At 39.8% G+C, this 27,166-nt stretch overlaps 1 protein-coding gene across 1 annotated transcript in view; it reads left to right on the forward strand.

Moving 5' to 3' along the window:
* LOC135242400 (protein NLRC3-like) overlaps window positions 1-27,166 on the forward strand; it is a 1,894,071-nt gene that overhangs the window by 121,677 nt on the left and 1,745,228 nt on the right. Inside the window, exon 7 of the mRNA XM_064313443.1 lies at window positions 4,099-4,209. Within this exon, the coding sequence (XP_064169513.1) occupies window positions 4,099-4,209 (111 nt within the window). The remainder of the gene's footprint in view (window positions 1-4,098; window positions 4,210-27,166) is intronic.

Below are 27,166 nucleotides of genomic sequence, written 5' to 3' on the forward strand. Positions count from 1 at the left end.
GAGCAAGCTCGCTTCAGTCTGCATGCACTCTCCGCTTGTCAGCACAATCTGCATTACGCACAGGGAGTGGAGTCAATACGCACTTAGGTTACTAGCAAATGGCAGGACCCACAGACAGCAATGAGGGCTCATTTGACAGGTGACAGTCTTGTTTAATTCATTCTGTAACTTGATTGACTTAAAAGTAAACCTATGGCTGTTCAGATAACCAAATGCCTACTGAACAAAATACTATACGTAAAGACAGCATCGGGTGGCCAGATATGCCGGCCAAGTTTCAGGTGGATGCTTGACAGATTGAGTTGAAAATGGCACCTGAACTGGCTAACAGTCTTAGCTTGAATATGGGCAAGGGCATTTGGGATTACAGAAACTCTTACATTGACAAATGACCCATAAAGATGCAAGTATTGGATATACCAAAAGTGACTGCAGTGTAAGTACATTACATATGGAATTTAAAACGTTTTCTGAACGATTGTTTTGGTGATCCGAGGTGCTGTTCTGACAGCTTAAATGGAATCCATTTTTTCATGCAAAAGTTAGAAAGGCAAAGTAATTATGGGACGTATAAAAAACATGTTTTATGATGTGGGTTAGTGTGCAATGAGTGATTGGGGGATGGGGAGGCTTCTTTCATTTTACTGACATTTATTGCCATTAGCGCTGATAAGGGAACGAGTGGTGTTGTTGGCCAAAAAGGAGGCTGTTGCAGCCGTTGATCTTGAATTTGTGACGTGTTTGTAGCCCCTTTTTTAATAAATTGCAAATCTTTACTTTGTCCCCATTCTGTGGGCGCTGCTGCCCATACCACTAGGGGGCAGGAGGGAAATATACCTTTCAATGTCATTGTCACCTTTCAGGTGTACGTGGGTGTATTATGTCACATTCAGGTGTATGTGGGGTTTATTATGTCATCGCCAGATGTGCAGTGACATAGTGCTGTGGTAAGAAGATGAATTTAACTGGATTCTCTGTCTCTGTGTTTTGTTCACAGGGTCAAGGTAGAAAGAGCAGGGTCACATGTACCCAGCTGTGTGTCTCTGAAGAGTGATCATTCAATGGTCCTCCTCTCAATTTCAGAGGAGAGTTCACAGGTGATCAAAGGTAATTAAATAGACTTAAATTGACTCTATTTAACCCCTTAACCCAAGCATTTATAAAGGCAATTTCCACCTGGTTTACAGTGCTCTTAAAGATCCAGGAAACTAGATTTTTGTTATATTCCCCAGAAGTGACAACAGATTTTCTTCTTAATGCTTCTTTCACGTTTTTAACCGAATTAGAACCATTGAATTGTAATAGACACGGTTAGATTATTGCGACCTGTCTAGCAGACATGGGCAGGTTGGGTGTGTATCCTGCGCTCATTAACATTCATACCTGTAAGACACATCATACAGTATGTAAACCGTTTCTCATCGCTAGCTAGGTGAGAGCTGGTTAGAGCAGATTGTCCCATGCAGTACCCAACAAAATGAAAGAAAGCAACATAAACTAGGCGTTCCCATCATATAATTAAACCTGAAGATTATTCAACTTGTAACAGCATTGTAACACTGAGCTACGGTACACTACCATTGCACTCTATAGCAGTCTCAAATTCTGGACATTACACCCAAATAAAGACAGGCTTTGATTCCACATGTCTTAGCTTGAAAACGTTTTAATTGTCGCTAGCTAATGGTAGGCATCCTTACCGATCCAGCACGTTCTGCGAAAAGTTCTTTTGTATTGAGAAAATGGGTAATGCAAATACTAACTGCACTGGTTATTGTAATACTGGATTGCCTGTGGGCTCCAGAATTAAACCCCATTTCTTGTAGGTCTCTTCATTTTTGGCAAAAGAAAAGAATGTATTGCTTTGTCCACATCCAGAGAAGGGGCAGTGCTTGGGCATTTTCAATTTAGCTTGCCTAGCGTGCACAAAAGTGGCAAGAGCATTATTTACACATTACATGTAGAAAAAATTTCACTGGACTTAAGGGTTTGTTGCATAACTAACACCCAATGAACCCTGCCCATTGCAAAGCTGGCGTTTAGCCAAGGGGGAGAGCAAGCCAATTTCAGCACAGGCTTTTATTTGTTTTTTCTATTTTTATTTTTTGCAATAATCGTTTGAAAGTATTTCTGGGCCATTCGTGAATGTAAACCAGTAATAAAATGACACATCAGCAAAGAATTCACAGATTGTTGTGCAGATAACTAAAAGCAGTGAAATGTTGCAATGGATTTTCCAAGACATCCCAAAACCTTTCCAAATTGCACATTTTAGATAACGTTTTGAACAGGTTATCTACACTACAAAAGAAGTTTTCTGCTCTCAAAATCACATATTTTGAATTAATAACAGAGGTGAATCAGTTCTAACATGTTTTTGGGAGTTAATTTCCTTCAGCAGTTAACATTATGCTGAATGTTGAAATACAAATGTTACAGTAGCTGGAAGGAATTAGCAGAAATTATAAAAGAAAACGAATATTAGTTTGAGTTGAACTTGCTTTGCTGCTGCTGCCGTTACTCACTTTGCTGGATATTTCATCCATTAGACGCTTTGCAAAAGAAAGAGACGGTCTGTATCTGTTGCTGCTGCTGTGGCTGATTGCAATGTCAGCTGCAAGTGTGTTGTTCACATTCCGAACATTCCACTAGTGTTAGTTAATGGGACAATTTCTTGGTAAACATAAATACAATATGAATAAAAAATGTAAATAAAAATGGTAAATATCTCAAAAATATTTGCGCTACTGACAAGAAAAGCACACGCAACTAGGTGAAGCTACAAGATAAAAAAGGTAGGTCTTGCTGAAAAACTGTAGGAGTAGCGTACAGGATGTTGACTTGATGTGGAATAAGAAGAAATAATGAGGAGAACACTAAATTCACTTCAGTAAACCTACATGCTCACCGGTGGGGTTCTCACACGGTCTAGAGCACACCCTCCAAACCAATCGGAACTTTATAAATATGGAAATAATGCCTCTAATTGAGATTTGCTTTTTCGAGCTCTTCAATTACTTTTATCACAGTGCAAAAACCTTTTCTTCGATCCACCATAATTATGAATTCATTTCATAGTACAATGCTAAGCTGTTTTGAGAGCAAGCTCGCTTCAGTCTGCATGCACTCTCCGCTTGTCAGCACAATCTGCATTACGCACAGGGAGTGGAGTCAAATACGCACTTAGGTTACTAGCAAATGGCAGGACCCACAGACAGCAATGAGGGCTCATTTGACAGGTGACAGTCTTGTTTAATTCATTCTGTAACTTGATTGACTTAAAAGTAAACCTATGGCTGTTCAGATAACCAAATGCCTACTGAACAAAATACTATACGTAAAGACAGCATCGGGTGGCCAGATATGCCGGCCAAGTTTCAGGTGGATGCTTGACAGATTGAGTTGAAAATGGCACCTGAACTGGCTAACAGTCTTAGCTTGAATATGGGCAAGGGCATTTGGGATTACAGAAACTCTTACATTGACAAATGACCCATAAAGATGCAAGTATTGGATATACCAAAAGTGACTGCAGTGTAAGTACATTACATATGGAATTTAAAACTTTTTTCTGAATGATTGTTTTGGTGATCTGAGGTGCTGTTCTGAAAGCTTAAATGGAATACATTTTTTCATGCAAAAATAAGAAAGGCAAAGTAACTATGGAAAGTATAAAAAACATGTTTTATGATGTGGGTTAGTGTGCAATGAGTGATTGGGGGATGGGGAGGCTTCTTTCATTTTACTGACATTTATTGCCATTAGCGCTGATAAGGGAACGAGTGGTGTTGTTGGCCAAAAAGGAGGCTGTTGCAGCCGTTGATCTTGAATTTGTGACGTGTTTGTAGCCCCTTTTTTAATAAATTGCAAATCTTTACTTTGTCCCCATTCTGTGGGCGCTGCTGCCCATACCACTAGGGGGCAGGAGGGAAATATACCTTTCAATGTCATTGTCACCTTTCAGGTGTAGGTGGGTGTATTATGTCACATTCAGGTGTATGTGGGGTTTATTATGTCATCGCCAGATGTGCAGTGACATAGTGCTGTGGTAAGAAGATGAATTTAACTGGATTCTCTGTCTCTGTGTTTTGTTCACAGGGTCAAGGTAGAAAGAGCAGGGTCACATGTACCCAGCTGTGTGTCTCTGAAGAGTGATCATTCAATGGGTCCTCCTCTCAATTTCAGAGGAGAGTTCACAGGTGATCAAAGGTAATTAAATAGACTTAAATTGACTCTATTTAACCCCTTAACCACAAGCATTTATAAAGGCAATTTCCACCTGGTTTACAGTGCTCTTAAAGATCCAGGAAACTAGATTTTTGTTATATTCCCCAGAAGTGACAACAGATTTTCTTCTTAATGCTTCTTTCACGTTTTTAACCGAATTAGAACCATTGAATTGTAATAGACACGGTTAGATTATTGCAACCTGTCTAGCAGACATGGGCAGGTTGGGTGTGTATCCTGCGCTCATTAACATTCATACCTGTAAGACACATCATACAGTATGTAAACCGTTTCTCATCGCTAGCTAGGTGAGAGCTGGTTAGAGCAGATTGTCCCATGCAGTACCCAACAAAATGAAAGAAAGCAACATAAACTAGGCGTTCCCATCATATAATTAAACCTGAAGATTATTCAACTTGTAACAGCATTGTAACACTGAGCTACTGTACACTAACATTGCACTCTATAGCAGTCTCAAATTCTGGACATTACACCCAAATAAAGACAGGCTTTGATTCCACATGTCTTAGCTTGAAAACGTTTTAATTGTCGCTAGCTAATGGTAGGCATCCTTACCGATCCAGCACGTTCTGCGAAAAGTTCTTTTGTATTGAGAAAATGGGTAATGCAAATACTAACTGCACTGGTTATTGTAATACTGGATTGCCTGTGGGCTCCAGAATTAAACCCCATTTCTTGTAGGTCTCTTCATTTTTGGCAAAAGAAAAGAATGTATTGCTTTGTCCACATCCAGAGAAGGGGCAGTGCTTGGGCATTTTCAATTTAGCTTGCCTAGCGTGCACAAAAGTGGCAAGAGCATTATTTACACATTACATGTAGAAAAAATTTCACTGGACTTAAGGGTTTGTTGCATAACTAACACCCAATGAACCCTGCCCATTGCAAAGCTGGCGTTTAGCCAAGGGGGAGAGCAAGCCAATTTCAGCACAGGCTTTTATTTGTTTTTTCTATTTTTATTTTTTGCAATAATCGTTTGAAAGTATTTCTGGGCCATTCGTGAATGTAAACCAGTAATAAAATGACACATCAGCAAAGAATTCACAGATTGTTGTGCAGATAACTAAAAGCAGTGAAATGTTGCAATGGATTTTCCAAGACATCCCAAAACCTTTCCAAATTGCACATTTTAGATAACGTTTTGAACAGGTTATCTACACTACAAAAGAAGTTTTCTGCTCTCAATATCACATATTTTTAATAAATAACTGAGGTGAACATGTTTTTGGGAGTTAATTTCTTCAGCAGTACATTAGCTGAATGTTGAATACAATGTTACAGTACTGGAATAGCAATTATAAAAAACAATATTAGTTTTAGTTGAACTTGCTTTGCAGCTGCTGCCACCGTTACTCACTTTGGTAGAGATTTCATCCATTAGAAGCTTTGCAAAAGAAAGAGATGGTCTGTATCTGTCGCTGCTGCAGCGGCTGATTGCAATGTCAGCTGCAAGTGTGTTGTTTACATTGTGAACATTCCACTAGTGTTAATTAATGGGAATTTTTCTTGGTAAACATAAATAAAATATAAATAAAAATGGTAAATATCTCAAAAATATTTGCACTACTGACAAGAAAAGCACAAGCAACTAGGTGAAGCTACGAGATAAAAAAGGTAGGTCTTGCTGAAAAACTGTAGGAGTAGCGTACAGGATGTTGACTTGATGTGGAATAAGAAGAAATAATGAGGAGAATACTAAATTCACTTCAGTAAACTTACATGCCCACCAGTAGGGCTCTCACACGGTCTAGAGCACACTCTCCAAACCAATCGGAACTTTCTAAATATGGAAATAATGCCTCTAATTGAGATTTGCTTTTTCAGCTCTTCAATTACTGTTATCACTGTGCAAAAACCTTTTCTTCGATTCACCATAATTATGAATTCATTTCATAGTACAATGCTAAGCTGTTTTGAGAGCGAGCTCGCTTCAGTCTGCATGCACTGTCTGCTTGTCGGCACAATCTGCATTACGTACAGGGAGTGGAGGCAGATACGCACTTGGGTTCCTAGCAAACGGCTGGACCCACAGACAGCAATGAGGGCTCATTTGACTGGTCAATCAATTAATTTTTATTTGTATAGCGCTTTTAACAATGAAGCTTTGTCACAAAGCAACTTTTCAGAGATCCGGCCCCCAAAGATTAAGCCTAGGGCAACAGTGGCAAGGAAAAACTCCCTGACTGATAACAGGAAGAATCCTTGAGCAGAACCAGACTCAGAGGGGGAACCCATCTGCCGCGGGCAGGCACCGGTTTGTTATGGGAATGGCTTACATGAAAACAGATAAATTGTAATATATATAATTTATTTGTTTTATAATATAAAAACAGCCAACTTTTGACCCTCTGGATTTCAGATATAGTGAATTAAAGCTTAAATTAATCTGTCTCTAATCCATTGTTTTAAAATGCCTTCTGGTGTGAACAAAGTAGATACCCTAATTGACTTGCCAAAAGAAATGTATGGTAACATGACATGTGCAGAGTTGCGAAAAACTGAGTTTGAATATCATTAGCCTGGGAGTATGTAAACTTTTGGCCTCAACTTTAGATCTCTATATCTTCATATCTGGCTGTCTGTCTGGCTAGAGCTTCTGTCAGGATTGGCAGGGTTGATGAACTGCCCTCAGGCTGTCCTCTTATGATGACAAGGAAGGAAGCGTCGTTATTTTGATCAAGCAACTCAACGTTTGCTTAACTTTATTCATTATTCAGCTAGCGATTGCGACATTAGCCACTTAGGGCGCTAACTACATAGTTAAGTACCCATTTGTTTAAAGATCTAAGTGCTCCATAGCACTTCTGTCAATCTACCAGCAGTAGACAGCCAGGTGTCATATAAATGGACTATTTTATATGCGTGTTCATACGCAGGGCAGTAAAGTAAACAAACCAATATAGTGCAGTGTCACTTGTCAGTCTCTTACATTAGTCATGTCTCACAGGTAACCTCTGTACATACAATGATGAATCCCAGTTTGTGTCAATAAACGTTTAATGAAACAACCATCATCCTCATTCATCCAACAAATACTGCAACAGGAAGCCTAGCAACTGCTAATGGGTTGGTTATCGGCTAGCCAGCAAGCAATAGGTTCTTAATCAGATGGGTTCTTAACTAGGCCAGGTAATGTTATCTAGTTCTTCGCGTGCTAAGAGGCTAATGTTGCAATCCCCCTGCTGAATAATGAATTAAAAGCTAAGCAAGCGTTGCACATGTTTGAGCATTGGATCAAAAATAATGACATGTTCATTTCATTTCATGTAAGTTGCTAAGAGTAGCTTTAGGCAGTGCAAAATGGAGCTTTAGATCGTGGACTACACGTGTGCACTTCAGCGTGACTACACATTTCTCTCAGGAATCGTAGCCAGTTGACTGTTAACTTCACTGCAGTGGTGATCGGACTTACACGAAGCAAGGGCTAGTGTGATGTTAGCCTTTATTAATCGCAATTCTATGAGGCCATATGATGTAGCTAGCACATCTATTTACTGTTGCTTGTTCAATGGAATGTTCAAAGTAAAGCTGATCGATTAGTCTAGCCAGCTGACATCTTTATATTTAAAGCCAAGTTCACAGTAAAGCACAAGCAGGTCGAATCGCAGAACTGATCATTCCAGGAAGCAACTGGTAGTTCAACATCCAAACTCCTCAAAAATCCCCATCTTCAACTGACTCCCATACAAATTTCTTCCATACCTCCTTTTAAAATCCCCCATCTGTCATTGACCCAAACATATTTTTATTGTAATACTTCCCCAAATAATGCTTTTAATCCCCTACATTTAGGGGAATGTTCCCCAGTCTGGCAACCCAGTCATCAACCCTGCTACCCCGACAGCTGTATAGCTATCGATGCTAGGCATATGTATTAATATTTGCTCTTGTGCACAAATTGCTGAGCATAAGATATAGCTAGCAAGCGACAGTTTGTGACAGAGGAATGACTGCGGGTAGGCTATTCACAGTAGTCTAGCTAGCTGTCCCTCTCTAACTAACACATACACATGAGTAAATAAACACATTATGTATTTATGTACTGTGTGTGACAGAAGACTTATTGAGTGTCGCAAGTATTCAGAATGGTCTAACTAGCCCTCGCTAACCAATATAAATGCATATTATCTATGTATTTATTATGTGTGTGTCAGAGGAATGGAGTGTAGGCTATATGTATTCACAATAGTCTAACAGCTAACATCTTTTATCTTAATTTTAATTTTTTACATTTTTTTTGCGAGGGAATGCAATAATAAATGTTCTCACCCACGTCTCTTCAGGGGCTACGTACGTACTAAAATATTTACATGGATATGTAAATACATATTTTGGGTTTGGCAGTGAATGGATCTGCTTCAGGTATTAGTGCACGCACCAGGGTGCATTACCTAACTGCAACTGTACCTATCTAACAGGGAGTACTATACATCTTCCCTACTAAACAGGAGGAATACCAGTAAACCCCCCAGTATCTAGGAGCAGATCCAAACAGTAGGTGATGATGGGGTGGTGGAGGGTGAGTGCAGTTCTGAGCAGCAGCAGTGAAGCAGGCAAAAGCAGCGCAGGCAAGCAGCAGCACTGAGAGGTCTGATTGGTGGTTTAATAAGGCACTCCATTGGTGATGTGTGCCTGTGATTGGATGGGTAAGAGAAGAGCGTTGTGTGTATGCAATCGGATGATTGTGGAAATGCACGAGTATGCGGGTAATGGAGCCAACCAATAGGTCAGCTGCGATTTTTGAGTTTCCTGACAGAACTTGCTTTGTGCATTCTGTGCGTACCACTTATTCATTTCTAACTCTGATGTGTGTACAAGAGAGAAACTATGCAAATGGTTCAGTACACATTGTGTAAAACAGATTCTTCTGGATAGAGCTGCTGTAAGATGATGAGTTTAACTGGAAGCTCTGTCTTCATGTGCTGTGAGTTTGAGCTGCAGTAAGAGGATGAGTTTAACTGGAACACTGCCGTTGTACCCTTGAGCAAGGTACTTAACCTGCATTGCTTCAGTATATATCCAGCTGTATAAATGGATACAATGTAAAGTGCTAAGTAAAAGTTGTGTAAGTCGCTCTGGATAAGAGCGTCTGCTAAATGCCTGTAATGTAATGTAATGTAATGTAATGGAAGCTCTGTCTCCATGTGCTGTGAGTTTGAGCTGTAGTAATAGGATGAGTTTAACTGGATGGTCTGTCTCCATGTTTTGTTCACAGGATCCAGCAGTCACTGAAGTCCAGCTCTTTTGAAGAGAAGAGTTCAGATAAATTATCTTCCGCAAAAAAGGTATGAGATCTTTTTAAATTGGTTATGTGTTTTCTTTGTGCAGTAAATCCATTTGAGTATATATAATGCCTACATAATTTAGTGCAAGGATAATGTTTACAAGTGCCTGACATTGCCCTTAACATTAATAACATATTGCACCTTTTTTATTATTCATGAATATCATATGAACACAATAAACCAGATTTTTACTTAAACATTTAAAAAATGCAATTAAAAATGCTCTTTTAATGATCTTAGCGCATGGTCTAAAGTGCATGGTACAAGTGCATTTAGGTTTTGTCCAAACCCACTTATACTTGGGATAAGTGGACGGTGGATTATTTGAGCGCAATATAAGGCACGAGGTTCCAATGGGCTGATCCTACTGTCTTAATTTATAGGTGTGTCCTGGGCATAAACATGTGATAAACCAATCAGAATATCATCTCACATTCCTTATAAAAGCCACCTGCACTTTGCACCTTGGTGGATTGATAATATAATGGTGGATTTTAAAAGTCTTAGAAAAAACAGATTTACCTTTGTCATAAAAGACCTGTTTCTGTGCGACTCCATTAAAATTTGGAGATCTAAAAAACGACCATCATGCATATTTGAAAATAAATCATAAAAAGGTGATTTAAAGTGACAATCTCGAAGATTTCAGTTTCGTTCTCTATGGCGGTGCCAATGGCGAGAAGCGGTAATTGCAGGTGTGTTTTTGGACCTCACTTCCCATAGATGCAACCGGATCCAACCAGTGTCGCCTGTGTGACGTCAGTCAGTTGGCACGCCAACTATAACACTTACTATTTACTGAATAAAAAACGGTTGTTATAAAAGTAACGTTATGTACATACTCATTCGTTGTCTAACATTAGGCTAACTCAAGAAGTCTTTACACTGCCGAGCCGGGTTAAAATGCCATAGCAAACCTGGGGTAGAATTAGTGATGATCAATTTCTGCAAACGTTCTTTATCCACCTTTTGCCCGGTATGAACATCTTTACACTGCAGAGAAGAATTTGCGGGATTCGCTGTGGCTCGTGCAATTATGTATCTCGTGCACAATAAGCAGTCTTTTTCGTGAATGATTGTTGTGTGGTATTTTTGAAACAACTGCCTTGCAAAATGTTACCCCTGGTGTTTCTGGTTTTGCTAGCTAAACTGTTCGAGAATAAAGCTGAGCTGGGTGTTAAATTAGCAATCAGAACAAGAAGAATAAAACAAAAACAAAGGGGATTTCATCAAAAAGGGCATAAAGGCTGAAGGAACATATGAGGAAGCATAATAAAATAACAATGCTAATCCATACTGCCGTATTCTTTTATTTAGATTCCTCCTGCATGACGTCTTCAGAAATCAGACCCGGCTCTGCTCCACATACCCCGGCTTTATTCCGATCATTATAATATATTGATGAACTCGATGGCAATGTAAATAATGATAACGTTAAGGCCAGTTCAGATCAATGATTCGCAACGAGGCGAAACGGTTTTAGAATGTTGCAGAGAAAACTGCAGTGGTGTGAACTGGCTAGTAGCAGAGCCGTTGCCTGCCCTGAGGTTTTAAAAGACCGTCAAATCGCCAAGTGCAGTTTTAGAACGTTTACAATCAAACGTCTTGGAATTTTGCAAGTTGCACCCAGTCTCGTTGCGAATCATTGATCTGAACTGGCCTTAAGTTAGCTACACTGCAACGTTGCAACAAGGTAGCATTGCATTCGAGAGACGGTTTGCGAGGTCGGTACCGGTCGGTAGCGTTAGCTAGCGTTTTTTTCTAATTGTTATCCGACATTAGATTGTTTTCATTACATTAGCTAGCTAGCTAACGCAACGTTACCTGATATGAGAGATGGATACTGTGCGCAACGTTTTCTAAACTAATGTTGTCTTTCTTGACATGGTCCTGTAGCTAGCGTTAGCTGTGCAAATAGCTATGTAATTTAGTAAAGTTACATTGTCATTAAATGTAATACGAAATCTACATTGACAAATAATATGATCTCTCATGTTACACAAAAACTTTTTAGGGTTCCATAACTCCCCCAACCCCCCCTTTCTCTGTTATTGTAACGCATGCAGACACCGGAAAAAACAGTACGCCGCTCACACACAAGTGAGTTGAAGAGCGAGCCTGTTGCGTTAGTTCCGCCTACCCTCTCTGGCGGACCAACCACTGATGGGTGATGAAAAATGCGTCACTGACTGTACGCCGCTTGTTATATTTTCCCGGGAATGTCGCCACAGACACCAAGTTTTTTAATCATGAATTATGATAATAATAATAGTATAAATTAATATAAAAATAGGCTCAATCACCATTGTGTTACCCAATGCAGCGATAGATAGTGACTTAAAAGACATTTATTTTAATGAAAATCTTTAATGAAAAAGATTATTACGTTAAAATGTCGAAATAAATGCAGTATTCGCTGGGCAATGTTGTGGATTTTTTAAATCAAATGAACCATTATGTCTGCATAACAGGCTGATTCCTCCTCGCCCGTGCTGCTGGGGTATCTCGGTTCATTAATGTGCATCAGCACATACAGTTCAGCATCACGCCTTCTAAAGTCCTATAATGTGTCCTCATTTATGTCTGAGACATGTCTTTGGCAACATTATGCAACACACAACAAGCCACAAAGAATATTCTGGCCTTCTGAGGGCTGTATTGTAAAGTTCCACCTGACTTATGCAAACATCTGAAGTGCATTTTCAGCATTCCAAACGTCCTCTCTATTGGGCTACAGTGCATGGTTTTGTGAGTTTTCGATTGAATGACTATTCACGCACTCTGTTATATTATCTTCAGCCATGTCTTTAACGGATAGCCATTGTCCCCTAACAGCCACCCCTCCAGGAGGGGGATTCCCCCAGAAGACTGCAGGTATGACTGAGTTGGCCAATATAAAGGGGTCATGTTTTAATCCAGGATAATCTGCAAATACATGTGTAACCATACAAGTCACATGACAAAATGTCAATGTTATGGTTCACATGTATTATGACCTATTTATTTGTCATGTGCTCATTTATTATTGTGATGCAGCACACCTCTTCATGTGTTTATTTCACACTCTGATACAGCACACGTCTTCATGTGTTTATTTCACACTGATACAGCACACCTCTTCGTTTGTTTATTTCACACTGATACAGCACACCTCTTCATGTGTTTATTTCACACTGATACAGCACACCTCTTCATGTGTTTATTTCACACTGATACAGCACACCTCTTTGTGTGTTTATTTCACACTGATACAGCACACCTCTTCATGTGTTTATTTCACACTGATACAGCACACCTCTTCGTGTGTTTATTTCACACTGATACAGCACACCTCTTCATGTGTTTATTTCACACTGATACAGCACACCTTCGTGTGTTTATTTCACACTGATACAGCACACCTCTTCATGTGTTTATTTCACACTGATACAGCACACCTCTTCGTGTGTTTATTTCACACTGATACAGCACACCTCTTCGTGTGTTTATTTCACACTGATACAGCACACCTCTTCGTGTGTTTATTTCACACTGATACAGCACACCTCTTCATGTGTTTATTTCACTCTGATACAGCACACCTCTTCATGTGTTTGTTTCAGTCTCTCCTGCGCACTCTGATGAAGTTAAATAAGAATAACAAGTTGGAATGGTTTAAGAGGCACCTGAGATGGGATTTCCCAGAATGCTTTAAGTGTTTGCCTGAAGATTCGTCTGTGCTGACACGTATGAAGAAATTATCCAAGAGAGAGCAGGAGAATCTCGAGGCCCTGTACATAGTTGAGAAGATGCTGGAGACCTGTGGCAGTGAGAGGTCTCTGAAGATCACACTCCACATCCTGAAGAACATGAAGCTGGAGGATCTCGTCGACTCACTGGAGAGAGATGAGCAGCTCAGTAAGAGTTTTCTCTCATTGGTTCTGTGTCTCCATTAGAATTCTGAACTGAGTTTAGATAGTGAATCTAACAATGATTTATAGCATCTACACTTTCATAATAGTGTTTTACATTGACAATATTACATATATAAAATGCCACAAATAACATGTATACAAAGGCGTTTACATTTATTAAAATATTGCCTCAAGCAGTGAATACGGGGACAAGTAAATGAACAAGATTAAATGTCCTTGAGGGGGGTTAAATCTTTTGCTCAAAAACCAGTAACTAGACCACTGTCCCATCAGACAGACTGCCCTGAGTTTGTATCCAGGAATCAAACTCAGCAGTCAGTATAAAAGTATTAGATTATAAGGACTTCCGGGTGTCTCACGCTGTAAAGAAGCTCGTTCCAAAAGCAAAAGCATGACCCTGCAACGGGGTGTTTGAGTCCTGCTTGTGCGTCTACAGATGTGCAAACCGAGAATATGATGACCCCTTTATCCTATCCTATTTATTAATTAACATTAATTCGCCAAATTCATTGATAGATCAGTCTACAGAAAACTGGTGGAATCAACCAACAAGTCAAAACAAGCTCTATATTAGGTTTTAAGATTAGCTAATTGAATTTACTACAAAGCAGTCAAATAGATTAATGCGTTGAAATCATACATTTTTTATTGAATGCAGGTTCACTACTTCTAAATTACAAAACAGAAGATATACAACAAAACATTAAACGATTGATTATGAAATACCAGAAAAGAGAGAGAGAGAGAGACGGATAAGCCAGACCTTGTTACCCACTTCCATCTATATATTTTTGTGTTTTCTCTGAAACTGAGACTTTGAATAAACTGAATAAAATAGCTACATGACAACTGAGTGAAATATATCCGATTTGTGTGTGTGCGGTTCCAGCAAACCATCAAAGCTGCACGTTCTCTGTGGAATTGATAAGAGGAGAGTGACGGTGCATATTGCACTTTGAATTTCTTTAACCACTTTTTCTGTTTTGCGTTTTGTCATGCACATTTTAGCGCTTTTCTCAGTGTTCCTGTAATATGCCTCAATACATTTTCCCTTAGCCTATATAACAAAGCCGCTAAAAGTTAGAAATACAAATGTTAAAATTGATTCAATTGTGTACTTCACTTCAAGAAAATAGTTTTGCAGTGTACGGTTTTGTAAGCGGTAGTACGCAGAAAAACAACGAGGCCTTACTAGAGTTAAAACATTACAGGTCGTTGGATAATGACACACCCAGCACTGGCTCATGTGACTCTAAAATATCTGACCTGCCCCCCAACGAGTGATTCAAGCAACTTTAAATATAGCACGGGACGTTGTGTCTCCCCAATGCAGACTGCCCCCAGGTCATGTGCAGGAGCTTGTCTTTACAAAATAAAACTTGTGGAAGTTTGAATAAAGCATAATGGCTGAAGGTGTATTCCACCCCTGGAAGCTTTTCGGTTTTTCTTTTCTTTACCTAAGCTTATGCAAATCAAACATACAGCTAAAGAGGAAAGAAAAAATATTAACAAACAAAAAAAACATCTAAACATTTTAGGCTAACATTATGTAGTTTTTTTTTTCATTAGGGGTTCATTGAATACAGTAGTTAATAATCAAGATGAGAAACATTTTTTCAGTTTAATTGACTTCACTGTCCCTTAGGTAGGGGTGGTGGGGTTTATGCAGTTTGTAAGAGTAAGAATGGGTACTATGTTTTGATTCATGATATCATTTTTCCTATGTCTTATTAACCTATGTTTAATGTTACCTGGTCTGGCACCTGCGTTTTCAATACAGTGATTTAGGGTTTCATTTAATGCATTTGCCTCTACAGCAGAGGTTCTGCCACCCAGAGGGAAATAGGCTACTTGCGGGGTTCCGACAGTAGGAGGCAGCAGATTGTAACTTTTTATCTATGTTTTTTCCTCAGAGACAGCTTCCATCATTCTGCATTGAGAAATTGTACTTGATGTCACACAGCGTTGTATTTCGGGGTGACTGGCCATCTTTAGAGAAACACTTAGCTCTGTGGCTTTGAGATATCATTTGGACGCTATTTGGGAAAAATAAAGCCCCAGCTAATAGTGGCCTGGTATCGGGTACCATACATTAGGATAGTGGTCAGCGTAGTCGCCATTCAAGTATTTTTATGGATCCGATCCCTAACTCTCTTATATTATTAAGTTATTATTATTATAAGTCTGCAATGTAAAACCTGTGTAAGACCCTGGTCAATCCCGTTTTGGCGATTTTTCAGAAAACATATTTTTACAGTTCATTTTTCATGTTCAATGTCAGAAATGCTTCAGCTATAATCAAACAGCAACATATAAATTGTTAACTTGCCAGAAAATAACAGCAGTTTTCTTTACTATGATTCCAAAAATGAGCTTCCCTCTTCCGTGTAGCTAGTCACTCTTGTTGGAGGGATAGCTACACATCATCAGACACTGGCAGTAGGTTGGGAACTCAGAATTGAAGAAGTGCATTCTCCTTTTCACCATAATGAAAAAAAAACCATTTGTGTTCATTCAATCAAAAACGATTATAGCGAGAGTGACAGTGACACTGATGCTCGTGCAGCAAGAAATTCAATTACAAGGATGGAATGTATGTAATACTGTGTGAGGGGTGTGTTACACAGTGTGATAAAGGCATGTATTACTGTGTGAGGTGTGTAACATACTGATAAAAGTATGTAACACTATGATACTGTATGTATAAAATACTGTGAACACTGAGTGCATTAATATTTTTATAGATTGTTTCTTCTTAAAATATGTTAATTGAAAGGGACATTTTAATCTTATTTTAAACAGTTATTTATCATATTTCCTCTTTTCAGATGAATCCATAAAAAGAGCCAAGCAGGAACTGAAAACTCATCTGAAGAGGAAGTTTGAATGCATATTTGAAGGTTTACCAAAGCAGGGCAACCAAACCCTTTTGAATGATATCTATACAGAGCTCTACATCACAGAGGGGGGAAGTGGGGAGGTCAATAATGAACACGAGGTCAGACAGATTGAGACAGCATCCAAGAGACAAACCACACAGGAGACGGCAATCCTCTGCAATGACATCTTTAAGCCTTTACCTGGACAAGAGAAACCCATCAGAACTGTGCTTACAAAGGGCATCGCTGGCATTGGGAAAACCGTCTCTGTGCAGAAGTTCATTCTGGACTGGGCAGAAGGAAAAGCCAATCAGGACGTTGATTTCATCTTCACTCTTCCTTTCCGAGATCTGAATTTGAAGAAGGAAAGAGCATTCAGTCTGATGCAACTTCTGCAGCACTACTTTCCACAGCTGAAAGAGATCAAAAGTGTTGAAGGTGATGAAGTCAAAGTTTTATTTATCTTTGATGGTCTGGATGAGTGTCGACTTCCTCTAAATTTCCAAAGCAATAAGAAGTGCTGTGATATAACAGAGTCATCATCAGTGGATGTGCTGCTGACCAACCTCATTAAGGGGAATCTGCTTCCCTCTGCTCTCCTCTGGATCACCTCCCGACCAGCAGCAGCCAATCAGATCCCTCCTGAGTGTGTCCACCAGGTGACAGAGGTACGAGGGTTCAATGACCCACAGAAGGAGGAGTACTTCAGGAAGAGAATCAGAGATCAGAACCTGGCCAGCAGTATTATCTCACACATAAAGTCATCCAGGAGTCTCTACATCATGTGTCACATACCAGTCTTCTGCTGGATTTCTGCTACTGTTCTGGAGACAATGTTGGGTAAAGCAGAGAGTGGAGATCTGCCCAAAACGCTGACTGAAATGTACACACACTTCCTGCTAATTCAGACAAATGTAAAGAATCAGAAGTATCATAGCACCAATGTGACAAACTCAAAGAAGATGTCAGGATCAGATACAGAAATCATCCTGAAACTGGGGAAGCTGGCTTTTCGACAGCTGGAAAAGGGCAATCTGATATTCTATGAAGAGGACTTGAGAGAGAGTAGCATTGATGTTAGTGAAGCTTCAGTGTACTCTGGGGTGTGCACAGAGATCTTTAAAGAGGAGTGTGGGTTGTATCAGGAGAAGGTCTACTGCTTTGTGCATCTGAGCATTCAGGAGTATCTAGCTGCCTTGTTTGTGTTTCATTCATGTGTAAATGAGAACAGAAATGTACTCAGAGCAGAAAAATCTAAACCTCACAGTGACAGAGTGCAGCTGTCTGAGTTACACAGGAGTGCAGTGGATCAGGCCTTAGAGAGTAAGAATGGACACCTGGACCTTTTCCTCCGATTCCTTCTTGGCCTCTCTCTGGAGTCCATTCAGTCGCTCTTAGGAGGAATATTGACAGAGACAGGAAGCAGATCAGAGAGCATTGAGAAAACAGTCCAGTACATTAAGGACAGGATCAGAGATGAGTCTTCAGCAGATAGGACCATCAATCTGTTCCACTGTCTCAATGAACTGAATGACAACTACCTAGTGCAGGAAATCCAGAATTCCCTGAGATCAGGAAAACTTTCTGAAAAAGAGCTGGAACCAGACCAGTGTTCAGCTCTGGCCTTTGTGTTACTGATGTCAGAGGAGATCCTGGATGAGTTTGACTTGAAGACCTACAACACATCAGCAGCAGGTCATCAGAGACTGGTACCTGTAGTCAGGAACTGCAGGAAGGCCATGTGAGTATTATGTCATTAATAATGTAGATGATTGACCACATATTTTCCCACTTTCAATTTCTAGTGAGAATAAAGTGCAATAAAGGCAAGTGAAAATTTGGTTTAAAAAAAAAAGATTTCTGAATCAAGATGTTTTAACTAGTGCCCTCATTTGATGTTTTGTATCCAGAACATAAGAAGCATCAAATGCAAAACCTCAGCACTTACCATATATTTTATTTTATTTACTATTACTATTTACTGATTAATACATTTACTAATTATTTGCAAAGATAGCAATTGTGAAATAAATAAGGAGTTTATTGATTATCAGTTATCTGATAGATCAACCTTTATCAGAACATACAATTCAAGCAGATTAAAATGAAGAGATGCTATATTAAGTTACAGAATTAAGAAAAGGTGCCCTATTTTGGTGACAGCACAGGCACAAACACACCTGGAATTGCTTGTGTCTTATTTTTCACTTTCACCAGGGTTATTAGTTTTATGGTCTGTGGTTAATTGTTGTACGTCGCTCTGGATAAGAGCGTCTGCTAAATGCCTGTAATGTAATGTAATGTTTATCTCATAAAAAACACATTTTCAACGTACAAAAATGCCAAGTTACTCAAAAGTATTGATATCAAAATGACGCCAAGTTACGGTACTACAAACAATATAGGCTATCTTGCCTCACCGAAATTAAATAAGATGTATTCCAAAGCAATGCTACCAAATATTTCCTCAGTTCTTTCAAGTCACTTGGCCCTGTGTGTATAAGCATGCACTATATGGACAGCCCAAACATATGTGTGGATGGCTCTCTCACAGTCAAGATTGATTGAATAGGTGTGTATATGTCCAATTTGTATTGGTATGTATGTATTTCGCTGCCCAGCCTTTCTCTTGCGTGAATGATAGTATGTGTCTTGGTATAAGTGTGTGTTCGTAAATGTGAATGTAACATGCTGCGAGGGAAATGTCCCCATGGGGATAAAGAAGTTCTCTATGTATGTATGTACAATATGTATTTTACATGCAGTATTTATTGTACGTAGCAAATATACAATAACTTGCACATGTACTCAAATTCAGTTCAGAAGCAAGTAACCGTAACTTGGCGCCAGTGTATGTAGGCTACTCGCGGATTTGACGGCCATCCAACGAGCCTTGATTGACACAAGACCGTAGAATTAGAGCTCTGTAGGTCGCAACTTGTGTACCCTGCTGTCCTGCTCCGTTGTCTGTTATTTCGTGGAGATGCACTTTTAGTGTTTGTAAGGTTTATAAGGCATTTTGATAGGCTTATCTGCAGGTAGGAATCCTCTTCGCTGTTTTGCTAAACTAGAACCGGAAAACTTGATAGTGGAGAACAGGAGCAGACGCATATGTCCCAGCAGGCTTTGCATATGAGAAAATAACAAGTGTGAGAGAAATTAGGAGAAATGATGAAATTCCGTAGTTGAAACAATATGTTTTTAGCAGAATGGGCATGTAGGTGAAGGTTGACATGATCACAGACTATAGTGCGGATTAAATGAAGTGACCATGAGCGAGCTTAGTTTCCGTATCGAACGGTATATATAACAGTCTGTATTAAACATTAGTTGTTAAAGTGGAGGGTTAAGTTACGTGTAAAGTCTATTGCACGGATGTGCTTTTCTCATGTTTAGTAGTAGTAGTTATACTTATGAGTGAGTCATGATTTGAAATGTAATGTTTTAATGGGGAGTTGCAGAACGTACATACGAAGTAATTGTTTGTATGTGGCTAGATGGAGAACAGGGCAAGGTAACATGAATGTAGAAACGTGGCGTTTGCTGATAAGAAGGTTTTGTACGGTAGCCAAGTGAAGAAATATAATTAGTAGAAATGGCACAGTGGTGAACTGGTATAACTTTTTAATAAAATGCATACATTTGCCGTCATGAAATGCATATGGGTGGCCGTGAGTGAGTTTTGGTAAAGAAAATATAAAAGCGTAAGAAAACGTTAGTGTAAAAGAGGAAATTATCTGCTTGAGGGCGAGGCGGGATTCAATCCTTCAACCGGAGGTTTACCAGTCTGTAACTTTGTTAGTGCAGCACCATGACATAGCTATGCAATGCGTGAAATATCATTAGCAAACCTGTCCGTGGTTTTAAAGAAGAACACAGGCCAGTAAGCACAGAAGAGCTCCTGTTGAATCCATATGGCTTTACAATATTGTAGCCAGTTAATAACGACGTGCAGACGGTACGTCATAATTCAGTGTATACGTTCGGTGAACGGCGGGTAGATATGGTGCAAAAGCAACAATTGAGAAGTAGTAGACAATTGTTAATGAGGGTAACAGCAGGTGAAAGAAACATGCTCCTAGGTGGACTTGAACATACAACCCCCTGGTCCCAAGACTGTAACCTTGCCCACTAGGCCATAGACAGGCTAGCTGTTTAAACTAGAAATGTTTCAGAATAAAAAGGTATGAGTGTTTTGCGTGTGTATGCGCGTTTTTGATTGGGTCGTGTAGGTGAAGATTTGGCTGGTGTCGGTAAAATGTCCAATGGGGAGACATGTTGTTATTGGGATAGGCGGCTGGAAAAATAAGAATGAGAAGAAGAAAAATAAGAAAGAGAAGAAGAAGGAGAAAACGCAAAATCCCCTTCGTTTGGGGCTTTATTGTGTGGACATGTGAAGTTGTTTATGATGTCTGTCTGTTGAAATGGGGTCAGAATGTACAGAATGTAATGTTTTTAAGGGCTGAGTGTCTGTGGCTGTTGTGGTTATTTCTGTGGGGAACCCTGAAAAGTGCCAAACTCTCGGTGCTGTATAGGTATGGGGCATGCCCCCGCCAAGGCGTAACTTGGCGGGATGGCATACCTGCCATCCCAATCTGGTTGTGTCAACATGGGTTTGTTGGTGCAGTCGGGGATGTGCCAATAGAAACATTCGGCACTGTGTTAGTTTGGTGTTGAGTAATGCGTTTGCAGTTAAACCAACCCATACCAGGTTTTAACTCGTGCTATTTTGGCATTATAACTGTGCCACACATCTGAGTCCATAAACACATAACACAGATACAATAAATATTTTGTTTATTTCAGTTGAACTATTTTAAAAGAAAGCTGTATTCAGTTATGCAGTCCAATGCTGGCTATTTGGGCAGTGGAGTTAATTGTGTAAGCTACTTGAATTAGACAGGTAGGAGACCGGCTTTACACCCCTCAGATAGTGTTTACAATGAGCCCAGAATGCACTAGAAACTTGCTTTTAATCATGTGTTTGGCTGGGCTGGGTCAATGATTGAGTGGGCCTATGGAATGTTGAAAATGCATTTTAGAATGTTGGATGGACTGGGTGGTACATCACTGTACAGCCCTCAGAAAGTCAGTGCATTGTTTGTGGTGTGCTGTGTTCTACACTACATAGCCATACACCATGGATGTGACATAGACCTCACAGAGGACACATTACAGGACTTTCATACGGAGAGAAGCAGAGTCGTATGTGACAATCACTACAGATATTACAGAGCACAGAGTGCACGAGAGAGCAGGGACTGGTTGGCTGTGGAGCCGTTTCACTAGTGAGTGTTCATTAATCTTATCAAGTGCATGTCTGAAATGAATGACACTTAGTTGAAGTAAATCATTTTTTTGTTTATTTTAAATAGTGGTATGAAACAAAAATTGACAGCAAACAAACAAAAAAGCTCTAGTAAATGCAGACAAAATGGTTAATTGCTGTCCTCTGGTGCACAAGCGCGATGCCTGCCTAGCTGAAACAGTAGCGGCAGCAGCAGGATGGAGAGGCCGACTGGAGGCTGTCTCTGCCAGCTGCCTCCTGCTCCTGGCCAGTCTGGGAATATTCTCCCTGTGGAACTGTTCTTGGGAACAGAACCATTTATTATACCTCTTAGCACTGGCATATGAACAGAAAATACACTGTTTTTGTTTAAATATTAACAAAATAATGAATCTAAACTATTCAGTTTAATCTTCATTGGTTTGTAGAGGTCCTCATAATGGTTGTAATTGTTCATAATGTTGGGCAGAGAAAATTATCCCCGTAGAATAACCAGCACGGCGAGGTATATCCATGTAAGAAATAGGATTTATTTCTGCAGAAAGAGTCCGGAACCTACACACAACAAGATGGATAAGCCTGAACTGAAGAAAGCAGGGGCAGTCCCTGCTTCCATAAGCAAAAAGTGTTTTAACAATAACATACATAATTCTACATCTGATTGGCACAGACAACAAGATGGATAAGTCCAGTCCCTGCTTTTATTAGCAAAAAGTGGTTAACAATAACATACATAATTCTGATTGGTACATGGTTAATACATATGCATATTGTAAGATTTAACAGAGTAAATGTTTGGCTGTGTCTAGTCATATAGCATGAATACTGAATAAGCACACAGTGACCTCTTAAGTCTTCAGTGTTACATAAACACGCTTTATATCAGATATAATAGTTTGGAGACGGAGGGACCCTGCTGCAAGGCCTAGGAATTTAGTGTTGTACAGAATTCTAGTTATGCTAGAGAAAACTCTCCTCCCTTCAGTAGAGATGATCACAACACGCTTGCTCTTCAGCCATGGTGACATTAGCATTTGGCTGTGTTTCCTAAAGGGAAATAAATGGGGTGATCTGATTGGCAAAAATGAAACCAAACCCAACCACACCAACAGTCATTTTATTCTTATTGAACCTCTTTTATAACTGTGCCGCAGTTGCACTAGTGCCTGGAGTCAAGAAATGACTGAAATACCCAAATTCACCAGCGCCTTGCATTGCTGCTAGTGTTTGACAGTTGTGCCTTGACTGAGAAAATAGGGCCCAATTAAACATCTAATTTAATAACACAGGCTCAACTACACGAACAAAAACGATATTAGACAGTCCTGGAAATGAAGTAACAGATAATTATGAAAGAAATGCATGAAAGACAAAACAAAACCACAGCTTGTCTCTCCCACGTTAAAACTGATCAAAGCCAAAGATGCACAGCTGAAGAAAGACAAAGCTGAGACACAAGACCAAAGGCTCATGTTTGCTTAACAAGTCAACACTTGATAGCCTGTATTCAATAAACATTTGTCCTCAACTTGGACTTGGACTAGTAAATGCACTTCATACCTTTTCTTCACAAACTCAGTTTGGTGAATTAATTCAAGTTATTTCTGTAACTGCCAAACTGTTTGTGAAGAAAAAACATTCCTTGCTTTTAATTGTAAGTTTTAATTATAAGAACAAATGTTGTTTGAATCCCTGCCATGTGTTTGAAAGAGGGGGGTTCCCCTTCTCTTCCTGGTCTATGCATAATTAATTACTGATTAGAAGAGAACAAAGGAGAGACTTATCTATACCCCTTTTTATATTTTACTTTTAAGCCGCTTGATAGGATAACACTTCTTTTCAATGTCATGATTAAAATTATGTTAAGTTTGGTTTGGGAGGGATATGTTTGGTTATGAATTAAATGTTTGTGTTTCTATGTTGAGTGACTAGGGCAGGCAATGTACCATCTTTAAAGGCCAGTGGTACCACCTTGGTCTCTGCTTTATTCTCTTATAGGCTGACCCAGAATCTCCAGCATAGTGCCTGTAGATAGAGTGCAAATAGGAAGGTAGAGGAATCGTAGGATATAATGGGTGCGAGAGTGATGTCTTCTCAGGGAACTGTTAAATTAGCCTCTAACCCCAGCGCCTGTTCTTGAGTTAATTCTGAGGCTTGTCTCAGGCTAAAGCCTCACCTGTACAGGGATTCTGAAGTTTCCTAGAGCCCAGAACAGGCTGAATGGTGTCTCATTGGGCACTGCCATCAAATATATCACAATCGCAACAAAATAAACTCAAAGGTATCATTAACAGGTGTTCCCACAGACCTTTGGAATACCTTGTTTCTCTACCTGTCATATGTAATACCAGAAGACCGGACACACAGCTGGTTATATGTGAACAGATCACTTCCTTGTCTTTCTGCTTCTAAAGTGAATCTACTATTAACTGTATTTTAGATTGCAATGCTGTGGGTAGTTTGTCACAGAAAACCAAAACTAAAGAAACAAACTCACTGTCCTCTCTGGAAGATGTGCATTATTATTTTGCATCTTTCCTTTTGGTGGTAGCTGTGCCAAGCATTCAACAGCTTTGCAAGTTAACTCACTGTCCACTCTGAAAGATGGCAGCTGTACTTCTGGGATGGGATGGGAGGGTTAAGCCCAGAGAAAATATCACAGAACAGATGAGCCCATTGCCCCAATTCAGAGAATTTACAGTATAGGAAAAGGGGACATTTGGGTCAGAATTACATCTGTAGAACAGTCAGAGTTCAGTCCAGCAGGATGTTTAATTTTCAGGTCCAAATACTGCAGTTGGAGAGTGTAGCACAGACATCTTCCTCAGAGCATCATCAACCTTAAAATCATCAATTTCACTCTTCATTACTGAACACTATCATTGGCACATTTCCCATATTAGATACATGCTTCATGTATACCTAATATAATAATACTATAATATATTAACTCTTCTTTGCAGACTGAACAACTGTGAACTCACATGGAAGAGCTGTGAAAGTGTGGCCCTAGCTCTCCAGTCATCAAACTCAACCCTGATAGATCTGGACCTCAGCTACAATAACCTGGGAGATTTAAGAGTGGAGCTGTTCTATGTTGGACTGATGAGTCCAAACTGTAAACTACAGAGACTGGGGTGAGTAGTGCTGTGTATTGTGCGATCTTAACTAAATAGTATTTGTGATTATGGTTCTATTCAGTGAAATATTAAAAAGTTCTTTCTCTCTCAGTTTACTCCTCTGTCCACCAGCATTCTTTCTTTGCCCATATATACCTTACTCCTCTATCACAACAAGCAAATAAAAGCAAGATAAAACCTTTTGAGGGTTGCCAGGTGTGTGGTTCCTGAGCAGAACGTAAGGTTTCTGTGGAGTCTGTAGTATCAGGTCACAGGTGATGACTGGATGCTGAGTGTCTGATCAACATGTGAGCTGCTGTTTAGATGCAGTGTTACATCGTTTAGTTTAGTCACTTTTCCAGTCCCAAGTAATAGTCTGGATATTATACCACTGTAAGCAGACATGTTGTGTGGAATAGCCTGATTCAAAGATCAATGTTCTGGCTGTAGCCCCTATCATCTAAAGGATGACATCATTTACAGGAGTATTTATTAGATAAGTATTCTAATTCTTTCAAATGTACCGACTTATTAAATTTTTTGTGCAGTTTATATTACTCCACAAGGTCTACTAAACATGTTGATAAGGGGTTTTAAAAGAAAAACATGACTTAATATATCAGGCTTTTATTATCATTATTATCACAATAATAATTAAATGCAACGCAATAATTAGTGAATTATATTCGCAATAGCGTGCGAGAATAAAATGAATGGATGGATTATAGGGCAAGGACATGCGGAAAATAGGTGCAATGTGTGGAATTTTCAGAAGACACCACGTTTTAAAATATCTGGTGTCTACCAGCAGTAAAAGTTAGTGGCAATAATCAGTTGTGGTGTTCTCATACAGCCACTAGATGGCGATGCAGTGTAATTCCAGTTGATGCCGTAGTTCAGTGGTACTCACTAATGTTCTTAGGAGAGCCACTTATGAGTAAGACCATTACTCAAAGAGCCACAGAGATTGCAGATATAACTCAGATGTTTTTTTTAATCATCACTCTCAAGATATTTACCATCTTTGTGTATGTTTAAAAAAATACAGTACCATGCTTTCCATCCTTCCATCTCTTTTTATTCTCAATTCATTATTGCATTGCATTATTAAAAGATATAATACTTGTGTGTGAGTGTGTAAGGCTGGGAGTGGAACTCATCTTATGTATGTATGTACATATGCAATTATACATAAGCATTATCAACATGAAATAAAAAAAAGTTCAAAAAAATGTATATTTTGGCCTACTAATAGAGATGAAAAACGTCTTTTTCTCTGTTATATTTGTATCAATATGTTGAGGCTCTCATGTTTTAGCTGTCCCTTGACTTTCCCCATGCACAACTTGTAGTTAGTGGTTGCAATCCTAGTTAAACAATCAAGATGCACATCTGTAAGCCTACTTCTATCTTTTCTTTTGACAATGCTCATTATAGAAAATGTTGCCTCACATGAGTAAGTGCTCACAACAAAGCTCATTACCTTCTGCACACAGAGCTTTAAATGTGGATAATCTGAGGCTGGGACCATGCTCCAGAATTGAGCAATGCCTGATCTGAGCTCAGTTTTCAGTACATCTTTGACCTGCAGCTCAAGAATCTCACTCTGTATTACAGCAAGGTCTGGACAAAGGTTTTTCAGAGCAGGTGTAAGGCTTGACAATGGCACATTAAAATGGTTCTCAATGAAATTGAAAAGCTCCCTATACCCCACAACATCTTGGCTGGGATGGGAATTGCCGGGACTGCCCTGTCTTGGTTCGCTTCCTATCTTGCAGATAGGACCTACCAGGTCACCTGGAAGGGGTCTGCCTCTGCTTCTCATCCACTTGTTACGGGAGTGCCGCAGGGATCTGTACTGGGTCCTCTGCTGTTCTCCTTATACACCAGATCTCTTGGTTCAGTCATTAATTCACATGGTTTTTCCTATCATTGTTATGCAGATGACACACAACTCTTCTTTTCTTTCCCCCCCTCGGCCACACTGGTCAATGATAAGATCTCTTCCTGCCTGGCTGACATCTCCACCTGGATGGCCAGCCACCATCTGAAGCTCAACCTCAACAAAACTGAGCTGCTCTTCTTCCCGCACAAGACCTCCTTGCTTCGTGAACTCTCAATCACGGTTGATGGCACCACAGTGACTGCCTCTCACTCTGCCAAGAGCTTGGGGGTGGTCCTGGATGACCAACTGGACCTCAAGGAGCACATCAAGGCAACATCAAGGTCCTGCAGATTCCTCCTATACAACATCAGGAGGATTCGACCATACCTGACGACGCACTCCACCCAGCTGCTCGTCCAGGCTACGGTGACCTCTCGCCTTGATTACTGCAACTCTCTCCTTGCAAACCTGCCAGCTTGTGCCATACAGCCACTACAGATGATTCAGAACGCCGCTGCCCGGCTCATCTACAACCTCCCCAAATTCTCCCAC

This window comes from Anguilla rostrata, chromosome 16, assembly GCF_018555375.3.
Source record: "Anguilla rostrata isolate EN2019 chromosome 16, ASM1855537v3, whole genome shotgun sequence".
Classification (NCBI taxonomy): domain Eukaryota; kingdom Metazoa; phylum Chordata; class Actinopteri; order Anguilliformes; family Anguillidae; genus Anguilla; species Anguilla rostrata.